Consider the following 11,342-nt stretch of genomic DNA (forward strand, 5'->3'; position numbering starts at 1 on the left):
CAGAATAAAACTTCCAGCTTTAATTCTTTAGACGTCACCATCTTCTCCTTTCACAATAACAAATATGGAAACATATGTACACAGGTCTTAGTGCAATGTTTGAGGAAACTCTGTCAGTTTTAATGGTTGTTGGTGTGACTGCACTGTATGCACCAAGGATGTTCTAACTGATCAATGTGCAGTTTAGCATTGTGATGCACTGTTCATATTGATCTCTGTTTATGGTTTTAGATTCTTTCTGAGCAGTCCTAATTGATTAACTCTTCTATATATTTACTGAATGATGATTGATCTTGAACTTCCCTTATATTGCACAGTTTGTAATGTAACTGTGCTATGCAGAAGTCCATTTACTTTTAGGTGAATGATCATTTACTTTTGAAGGAAGGAAGCCGTTTGGTGATAAGTGGTAGGGTGTTTGTGAAGATTCTCAGCCATCCAGATCATGGTATTTCTATGTGCTATGTGTGAAGTTCTTCTGTTTCCAGCAGGATTTGAGAAAATGTACACACTAGAATGAAATGAGAAAGAATGCATGACCTGTTTATAATCATAAACAACAAGCTTTCATCAATGAACATTAGATCAGAAATATATGACAAGTGGTGCATGAGAACTGAAGACATTTATCAAGTGCAATGACAGAGAACAAAGGCACTGAGTACAAACACCTAGATCATCATACAAACCACTACGAACACCATCTACACATAGCTATTGTGGAGAGAGAGAACATTTATTCATGTTCTTTATTATTACACATCTTGTAATTCAGTCTTATGTTATATTCTGCAACTACATTAATTACAGTTGTTATAAATACAGCTTTCTCCTAATTAACAATTCTTGAACCTTTCTATTTCATTGTCTGTCAACAAGGTTGGAAGATATTGAAAAAATAGGTCATAAAAATGTAAAGTAATGCTGCTAATTAGGAATAGGCAAAACAAAGGTAGATTAGGTCAGATCAGGGGTAAATTAGGTCTTTCACAGATCAGTATTTGGGTTTTTCAGCATAATTACTGTACAAAAATGTTAAGATACTCTCAGTGTAAGTCCATATAAGTGAATGGTTTTAACCTCTCTTCAATGAGCCTCCTCAGCCATGATGCTCTGCAGAGACCAGGCCCTAAAAACAAAGCAGCCCAAACTTTCGGGCTCCTCCCTTCAACTTCCCCTCAACTTCCCCTTCTCCCAAAAAAAGGGGAAAAAAAACTCCAATGTTATCCTGAATCCATGGAGTAACTTCTGCCTCATTAAGAGTAAGTTGTGTTAGCTGTTAGAGGTTACGAGTACTTAGTCAATGTGCTGTTTAACGTTACCCATTTGTCAGAGGGAAGAAATGTAGTCGCACTTCCAGATGAAGAGTATCCAGCCTCATCCTCATGTTTTGGTTTTGTTGTTCGGGCTGCTGGCTAGCTGGCTAACTTTAGCTTAGCAGAAGTTATCCTGGAAACAGGCGACTTTACTAGCGTGTGAAATTTGGGAGACTTCTTGTCGTAGAAACTTAAGAAAAAGGCCACACGTGTGTTTTATTCTTATAGATAACGGAACCTAACGCATTTGACGTGTAGCTACTTTATTAAACAGTGATGACGGTGGCTAGCTAACGTTATCTTGCTAACGTGGTCAAAATAAGTTCTCAGTAACTCGGTAACTTCTCAGTACCGTCAACATGATGAACACATGAACCTATGTCGCCAGAATTAACCAGGTTTTCTAAGGCTGTACAAGTTTGAGCTATGTTGTCTCTCATTCTTGATAGTGATAACAGTTATTTTTAACGTTACTTAATTAAAATATAGCACCGGCCGCGACATAACCAACTAACGGTATTAACTACAGCGTTACTTGACCATAACGTTACTTCATCAAGAGTTCCTGCATCCAGTTTTTAGCCAACTTATTATTAATTTGAAACCAGGCGTACCAAAGTTTGGTATGCAAAATAAGGTTAGATAGACGATCATCCAGGTGGTGTGTACTACCTTTACGGTGCAGAGTACTCCACTGCTCCAAAATACATTTGTCAAACACATCCTTGAAGTTAGACCTCATTAGTGAAGCCTTTTTAATATCTGAATCAAAAGTTTGTGCTTATTTGCAGTAAAGCATTTGTGAGCATGTGAGCATCAGGTGGCTTTTCTTTGTCTTATACGGCAGTAAATTGAATAGGTTTGAGTTTTGGACTAAACAGTACATTTTTTTCACCTCTCATCTCACACTGACCAAGGGATTTATCATTTAATCAAGAAAATGAGCAGCAATTTTCCATGCAATGACAAATTAATTATGAAACAAATTAGTTATGAGGCTATAAACATGCCTAGATTTCTCACTAAGTAGTCTTCTTTTTTATTTTTTGTCCAAATATTTGATATTGCAGACCATGGAATAATACCTGTAGGTATCCAATAAGCCAGTCCGTTATCCAATTGATTTTCCAGAATAGTAACTACATCTCAATATATTTTCATGTCCGCTTATAAAAGTAAACATCTTTAGTAGATGATTTTATCCATGTCACTCTCTCCTATTGTAGCTTAAACTTAAACCTCTTTACATCGCTCAGCCAGATGACGTGAGATATTGAAAAAAGCCTTTGGTGACATGATTTTTACCCTCTGTAGTGGTCCAAAGATGATCAACACAGAGGAGTTCCAACAGTGAAGCAGAAATGTCTCCCAAAGTGCCTGGTGGCCAAGGCAGAGGAGATTACTCTGCAGTGCAAGTAGCTGTTCGAGTTCGTCCCCTGCTGCCAAAAGAGCTTCTACACTGCCATGAGAGCTGTATCACCGTAGACCCTGAACTGCGGCAGGTTACTCTGGGCCATGACAGACACTTCCTTTGTGACTTCCTGTTTGAAGAATCCTGCTGTCAGGAGGAGGTTTATTCTGTGTCTGTCCAGCCACTCATAGATGCCTTCTTCCAAGGTTTCAATGCTACAGTCTTTGCCTATGGGCAGACAGGCTCAGGCAAGACTTACACCATCGGAGAAGCCAATATTTGTAAGTTATTTGTATCTTTTTGCCTATCTTACATTGTCCTAGTGTGGGCAGGTGTGCCTTATGCACACAGCATCAAAATATGACCCGAGATGGGAACTTTTAACTGCTATGCCTCTTTGCACTGCATTGTTGGTTTAATGTACAAAAGCAGTTGCATGCAATTATGTGTGTTTTAAATGTGTGTAGGTTCCTTTAGAGATGAGGAGCAGGGTATCATACCAAGGGCTGTCGCAGATGTTTTCAAGCTGCTAGATGAAAATGACCTCACAGACTTCTCTGTCCGAGTCTCCTACCTGGAGGTCTACAAAGAGGAGTTCAAGGACTTACTGGAAGTGGAGACAGCCAGCAAGGACATCCACATCCGGGAGGATAAAGGCAACATTGGTATGGAATACCAGTCACTTCATTCTGATGTTTTGTCTGATATTTTACTTGTTTATAAATTGATTTGTGTATATAGTTATTTATATTTTCTATTTGTGTGTGTGTGACTTCATAGTTTTGTGCGGTGTAAAAGAGTGTGAAGTGGAGGGGCTCGATGAGGTGCTGAGTTTACTAGAGTCTGGAAACACAGCCAGGCACACTGGTGCAACCCAGATGAATCCAAACTCCAGCCGGTCGCACACAATTTTTACCGTGTACATGGACCAGCGTCGGGGAATGTCACGCCTTTATGGGAGTGCTACGAGTTCTGGACCACAAATGTTGTCTTCCAAGTTCCATTTTGTTGACCTGGCAGGGTCAGAGCGCATCTTGAGGACGGGGAACACTGGAGAGAGATTGAAAGAGAGTATACAGATTAACAGTGGTCTTCTGGCCCTGGGAAATGTTATTGGGGCACTGGGGGACCCCAAGAGGAAAGGCTCTCACATACCATACAGGGATTCAAAAATCACAAGGTATGCTTTTAATAAGTTCACAAGATAACTTGGTGAAATTGGTGTAAAATGTCAGTTTGGCTTAATCTACATAATCCTTGTTTCTAGGATCCTAAAAGACTCTTTGGGAGGAAATTCAAAAACACTAATGATTGCCTGCATCAGCCCATCTTCCTCAGACTTTGATGAGAGTCTGAATACTCTAAACTATGCCACAAGGGCCAGAAACATTCAGAACCGGGCCACAGTCAACTGCAAGCGTGAGCCAGACCGTGTGGAAGGGCTGGAACAACAAATCAAGGCCCTTCGCAGAGCCCTTGAGATCCGCCAGCGTTCAGAGACCCGCATCATTGCTCACGGTGATCCAAACAGGAGGCCTCGACTTGGAGAGGGAGAGATCAGCAGACTGCAAGTCCAAAGTGCCCACTATAGGACTTGCACAGACACTGCTTACAGGTTAAAGCACATTCATTTATCACATGAAATTGTATTTTTGCTGTAAGGGTCCAACACCCTCTTTAACCACTCTTTAATGATCCTAAATTTAAGTTTTTGCTATCACTACATAGCCAACATTTGCAATACCAGCTATTTATTTACCAAGAGCTCCAGCTATCATTGTATTACAAGATGGGATGGACTGGGGCTAGCTGGTTAGCATGCTAACTTCAGTAGACAGAAAGAAGTGATAGAAATAGAAGCAAGACAAGTTTTAACACTGGCTTTGCTTTCCACCTCTGGACACAGCTCTTGGTGAGTAAAGGAATGAAAGTTGATGCTCAACTTGCAACATTTCTTCTAGATTGATAAGTATACAGCTGTTAATGTCAATGTTGGCTAAAACGTACATATATCACTTTAACAATTCTTTACAAAATATATTGCATGTATCCTGGATAGCTTTTATATACTGGTATATATACTGCATGTCTGTGTTCACTCCACTATCTTCTTGTATGTGGGGTGTGTTGTTGGTTTGCTTTTTATAGGCTTAAGAAGTATTAATGTTTAGAGTTTCTTCCCTCAGTTTTTATGTTGCTGATCTATCACAGGTTACTGCGGGAGCTGCAGAGTGAAGGGGCTCTGACTGCTGAACAGAGTCTGAGAGTGAAGGAGTGGCTGTGCTCAGTGGAAGAGGAACGGAGCGGACTGACCACTGCCTCAGGTCCAGACAGTGGGATTGAGAACAGCTCCACTGAGGACAGTGTTGCACTGAGGAGGGGAAGGCCTACTGTTAGGAACCAGGTATGTCTCTTTCACTCTCTCAAGTAAATATTTAAAAATAGAAATTAAAAATTCCCATTTTAAAGGGATTTTAGGAATGCAGTTCTGATATGCCTGTAAATGCGGTTTATTACCAGGATCCAGAGGCTGCAGAGGAGAGGTGGAGCCATGAGCAAGACACTGAGAAAGATGGAGAGAAAGAGGATAGCATCATGCAGCTTCAAGCACAGATTCAGCGGTTGGAAAGAGAGAACACAGACTTTTTAGCAGCTCTGGAGGACGCCATGGAGCAATACAAGCAGCAGGTCAGATGCACTTTGATTTTGGCTTTCACTAGTGCCATTCCTGTCATGTGGTTGTGGTCATTTTAGTTATCTGTTACTTATTTGATTATTTTCTTACTGTCACAGAGTGATAAGCTGCAGGAGCAACAGGACTTGATAGCAGAGCTGCAGTGTCAGCTGTCTGCACCTGGCCTGATGGGCCTAGGCCTTAACTTAAGATCACGGCCACACACTGCTCCTATGGGCTCCATACACCACAGTCAGAATGGAGGCACATACAGACAGGTAACCAACCAGCAGAGCTATATTTTCAGCCTGTGATTTTTTTTTTTTTTTTTTTTGTGGAGTCCATTTCCAGTGATAAGAAATGGAAGTGCGTGTTCTGTAGTGGGATAAGTATACACTAAAGCTGAAATGTACCAAAGTCTCATCATATTAAAAAAAGCCTGAACAGTGACAACTAGAAACTAGAGCTAGAAAAACAAGTCATTAAGACATCAAAAAGACCATTTAATTGATCTTATTTTTACTATAATCTTTATGCAGATCCAATTTCATTTTTACACAGTTGTATATATGTTGTAGCCAGCCTGTCTGTAAATCTGTGGATTTATGTGTGTTGTCACAGATTAGCCCAGTGGGCTACCTTGGTAATGGACCTTGTGGTGATCAGGATGGTAACCTCTATGAGGAGCAGGGGATCCTAGGAGGAGCAGAAATGCCAGACACAGATGAAGACAGCAATCTTTCCAACCTCAGCCAGGAGAGACGCAAGTATGCTGTGTTTATAGAAATCATAGCTTGCAGCTAGATTGAACATTCAAGGTCAGCATTATGTCAGTGCACTGGTGCTCGTGAAGTGTGTATAATGCCATGTCCATGATTCTGTCAGGCAGGTGAATCTGACCTGGACCAAAAGGGACATGCTGTCAGTACCAGCAGCTGGAGGTAAAGGATTATCATCTCAACTGCCTGAGCCAGACCAGCACCTCTGTTTAACCAGAAAAACATGTAAGTCTAGAACCGTCAGATGCCCCTGCATTAATCATTATTGTACTCAGATACTTTCTAACCCCACTCTGACATTATTTATGCACAAATGTAATTTACACTTCCTCCTCATCATACCACACTACTGTCCTTTTGTTTACTCTCCAAAATCACTGTGTAGCCAACTCCAGCTCTGGCGAGACATCAGTTTGGGAAAGTCTGAAAGGTTTTGAAGGGGTTTCAGAGTGGGGTCTACTTCAGGCTCAGCAGAAGATCAGGGAGCTGTCTGTCACCATCCGCATGAAGGAGGAACTCATCAAGGAGCTGGTCAAAACAGGTAGCACTTGCAATTTCATTACCCTTCTCCAAATAACGATTGTTTCTCTGCGTTTTTGTAAATCAAATGTTATTGTTTGTTTGTTTGTTTGTTTGTTTGTTTAGGTAAGGATGCTCAGGCCCTGAACAGGCAGTACAGCCATAAGATCACAGCTCTGGAGAGTGAAGCCATGCAGGCTCGACAGGAGCTGCAGGAGGCCCAACGGCAGCTGCAGGATCTAGAGAGGCAGGAGCGGGAGATCAGCGCAACAGACAAGAACAGAGCACAAGAATGTCGCAGGAAGATTGCTGCTGCTCAGAGCAAAGTTCAGGTCTGACTGTCCTACTTCTGATTCATGCATACTAGCACATAGGCAACAGACAAATAGAGTGATGCTGAGTTGTATTGTATGGCCTCTGAGAGAATATTTCTGTGCAGCAAAGATATTATTTTAAACCCATGTTCTTGCTTGATGACTGCTTCCCTGATATGTAATTAACAACAAAACACTTCTACTAATATTCTTGTATTCTTACACTTGCACTTAAACTTCTGGTAAAACTGGTCGTGTTTTAGGTTCTGAGTCAGCGTCAGAGGGACACTGCTCGTCTGGCTAACCTGCCTGCACAGAGTGAACGTCGCGTATTAGAGCTGGAGCGCAGTGTCCAGTCTATGAGGCAGCAGCAGGAGCAGCTGCAGAGGCGGCTGCGTCAGGAAAGTCAGCAGAAACGACGACTGGAGACTGAGATGCAACGAAGAACTCACAGAGTCAAGGTACCAGTGTGGACAGTACGCTGCCAAGAGCGGTGTCACTATTTGTTTTAACTATTTAACAAGTATGGCTCATTTATCCATCTTAGAACAATGTCTCATTTCAGAAATGTAAACAAGTAATGAGCAACACACCTAATGCTGCAGTTTTCGTAGAGAGTCGGTCTTTTTGACAGTGATGTAGCGATGAATGTGATGGGAAATTTATTAGTGATGATGGGACAGATGGTAATCCATGTGGCTTTAACATAAATTTATAGTTGAGGTTTGCCACACCAGAGATTTCTGATCATGATCATCACCTCTTAGTCTGAATGAGCAATTTTAAAACTAAGCTGGTCTCAGTTTATCACAAATGATATGCTTGGTTTCTCTTAGACTGAACTGTTACTGTTGAAAATATATATTATTACCTCTGTACACAAAAAGGCTGTGTATTGCAGTGAATTCAAAGAAAACATTCCAGCACATAAGTGCCAAAGTGGTTGTTTTCCTTTGAACTTATCCTGTAATTCATCTTTATCTTCTCCCCTGTCACCTTATAGGAGCTAGAGATAAAGAATGAGCAGCAGCAGAAGATCCTGAGGATTAAGACCGAAGAGATCGCTGCCTTCCAGAGGCAGAGACGCAGCGGTAGTAACGGCTCTGTCATCTCATTGGAAGAACAACAGGTGCAACAAATTATGTATTAATTGTTTATTTAACATATTATACTTCAATGGATCATTTTTAATTTTAAGATCTTGTGAGTCTGGTAAAGAGGTGTGGAATGATTTGCTAGTTGTACCTATCACCCACATGAACCCAGGCTTGTGAGCATAGAAGTACTTTGTTTTGCAGTTTCTGGCCAAGTCATGTTGTTTTATTGCCGTGTTTTTGTTAAATTGACACATTTTTTGAACAGTGTAATAAACCAAATACTGGGTACAAGATGATACATTTATTTGAGTGTAATACAGTAACACTCTATCGTGACTGCTACAATCTGTTTGTCAGTGCGTATGCATGTTTGTTTATGTGTGCTTTACTCCCTACGAGCAGAAGATCGAGGAACAAAAACGCTGGCTGGATGAGGAAATGGAGCGAGTACTGGAACAGAGGAGAGGACTGGAAGATCTGGAAGGAGAGCTGACTAAACGAGAGGAAATCCTGGCAAAGAAAGAAGCACTGCTGCAGGAACGCAGCGGACTGGAGACAAAGAGGCTCCGTTCCAGTCAGGTATTAATAAACCCAAACAACTCAGTTCGGTGACGCAGGAAACTGGCAGATGCTGAATTTTTGTATTCATATTCAATCCAGGCACTGAGTAAGGACCTGGTGACACTGACCGGGCGAATTGAGTCACTTGAGCGAGAGTTGAGCGAGAGGAACGGCCTCCTTCGCAGCAGCAGTGCTCAAGACTCCCAACAGATCCGCCAAGAGATCTCCAACCTGCGTCAAGAGAAAGATTCACTGCTTAAACAGCGAGTTGAGCTGGACGATAAGCTGCGGCAGGGTAGCCTGCTCTCACCTGAGGTCAGACATTACTCTGTGATTCAAGCATCTTATTATGTTTTAAGGGCTTGCACAGAGAAAGACTAAAACACCAAAGATTAAGCAAGATATTTCTGTCCTGCAAACACATACTAGTACTAGTACTCACATAGCAACAGCAGGAATTCTGACTAGTGAGAACGTGCCATTGCAGCACTAATTAGACCCACTGGAAATCGTGATATTACCTGTCTGTGACTGAATGTCTGTGTTCAAGTTGTCATTACGCCCATCTGTTTCCTCTGTTATTACCAGGAGGAGCGAACCCTTTTCCAGTTGGATGAGGCGATTGAGGCTCTGGATGCAGCTATTGAATACAAAAATGAGGCGATCACTCAAAGACAGAGACAGCTGAGGGCTTCTGCCAGTATGCTCTCCCAGTGGGAGATGAACCTCATGGCCAAACTCAGTTACCTGTCTGCCTCTGAGACCAGAGCACTGCTGTGCAAGTACTTTGACAAGGTCTGTGCTATCATTAACCTGTAATTAACCTATAATTAACACTCACTCACACACACAAACAGTTGTATGTACTATACTACTTTCTTGGACAAGTTTGCTTGTTGGTTACACTGCACTAATGTCATTTAAACATCAACAGTATTAAACGTTCATGAGAAAGGTGAACAGTATCTCGCAGGGTATGTTTCCTGAGTGTTGCTGTCGATGTTTTCTGTAGGTGGTGTCTCTGCGTGAGGAAGAGCGAAAGCTGCAGCTAGCCCTGGCTGAGCTGGAAATGCAACTAGACGAGCAGCAGAGGCTGGTGCAGTGGTTGGAGAACGCCCTCGATCGCACACAACTTGACACAGACCGCCGGCTCACGCAACAACAGAAGGAACACGAGAGGAGCGTACAGCTCTTGCTGCAGCAGTGTCGAGGTGCATTTCACACAGGGGCCTTTATAATTAAAAATAATTATTTGCTAGCATATCTTCTACATTCTTATATTTTTGTCATCAGATTATGTTCATATTCAGCCAGTAGATTTGATCAGTAGTAGTAGTAATATTTACATAATCTTATTTGTATCCTCCGGCCTCCACAGAGCAAATAGACGAGGGTCTAGCAGGAAGGCAGCGGCAGTATGAAGGATGGATCCATAATCTCAGCAAGGAGCTTAACCACTACAAGGCAACTAATGTGGAACTAAGCAACAAATTGAGGGAGCTCTGTGGTTCAGTCAGCCAGTCAAAAGAGCATGCTAAAGGTAAATATATTGTTTGATCAAAGGTGAAGCCTCTCATCTACTGGGTAATCTCTCTCTGTTAAAAATAATGTTGTCTAAAAACTCTGTCCTCCTGACGTGCTGTCTTTCAGTCATGGCATCTGATGGAAAAGTAGCAGGTGCTGGCAGCACAGAGAAGCTGACTCGCTGCCCTGAGGACGGCCCAGGAGGCAGAGCTGTGGGGCAGCCCGACAAACCTCCCAGGTCCAGGGAGGAAATGCGTGAGCTGGTAAACACCCCTCTCCCATCCACTTGGAGGCGCTCTTCTCTCCCTACAGAGGAACCTGCTGTCATGGAGGAGCTATGGCTTCAAGCAGCTGGGGATGTTCCCATTAACCGCAAAGCTCAAACTGGTATTGGGTCCTGGGGCGGGCAGACATCCCTGCCTGTGGTTAAATCTCGCCGAGAGTCCCGTCGCTCCAGCCTCAACATCGGACCACTGACTTCAAACAATGCGTTAATTGATGTGCGGAAGAATCCTGTCTGAAAATCAGTGAATTATTACCTTAAGACCATTCACATAGACTTTGTTCTGTGGTTTCTGAAACATTGTTGTTTTATCCATTTTTAGTTTTTGTATTATAATTTTTGTACTTGTATATAAAGTTTTGTTATAAAAACGGGCACCCACTGATTTTTACACTAAGCACTTTCACTAAGGCAAAGTTTCATACAGTAATTGGTAGGTATATGGTCTTAACAACCATGAAAGTCAATAAGACGTGAATTATTTGCATCATTATGACTTAAGGTTCTCTTGCTATCTGATCAAGTATAAGTCTTTTGGCCTTTACAGTATTTTATATTAAATTGTTTTTGCCTTCCACAGGCTGGTGTTTTCATTCCTTTTTACATCAAGACTGTGCTTTTCAGAAACTTTCACAGCTTGTGACACAAGATGGGATAAATTGTTCACACTATCAACTTTGGTTAGTGTTGGTGTGTGTGCTTAAGTGGGACAGATGTGGTTCTGGAAGGCCACAGCTTACTGAGGAGGGGGATTCAACCATCCAAAACTATACAAAGAGATTAAAGAAAAATGCAAGTGATGGATAACACTGTTATCCACTGTTATGTAGGTTTTCAAACTGGGAAGCTGAAGGGACAGCTGAA

General features: G+C 42.0%; 1 protein-coding gene across 1 annotated transcript; it reads left to right on the top strand.

Moving 5' to 3' along the window:
- The first annotated feature begins 1,151 nt into the window (after window positions 1-1,151).
- On the top strand, window positions 1,152-11,055 carry kif7 (kinesin family member 7). Its single transcript, XM_018668029.2, has 20 exons — window positions 1,152-1,262; window positions 2,631-3,008; window positions 3,195-3,392; window positions 3,508-3,907; window positions 3,995-4,342; window positions 4,939-5,131; window positions 5,248-5,415; window positions 5,521-5,679; window positions 6,023-6,168; window positions 6,287-6,405; window positions 6,566-6,721; window positions 6,826-7,031; window positions 7,277-7,474; window positions 8,017-8,142; window positions 8,513-8,689; window positions 8,771-8,986; window positions 9,260-9,466; window positions 9,684-9,882; window positions 10,050-10,211; window positions 10,322-11,055. Exons 2-20 carry the CDS (start codon window positions 2,678-2,680, stop codon window positions 10,714-10,716), a joined length of 4,104 nt encoding a protein of 1,367 aa, XP_018523545.1. The 5' UTR covers window positions 1,152-1,262; window positions 2,631-2,677; the 3' UTR covers window positions 10,717-11,055.
- Window positions 11,056-11,342: the final 287 nt, after the last annotated feature.

This window comes from Lates calcarifer, linkage group LG2 (genome assembly GCF_001640805.2).
Source record: "Lates calcarifer isolate ASB-BC8 linkage group LG2, TLL_Latcal_v3, whole genome shotgun sequence".
NCBI lineage: Eukaryota > Metazoa > Chordata > Actinopteri > Centropomidae > Lates > Lates calcarifer.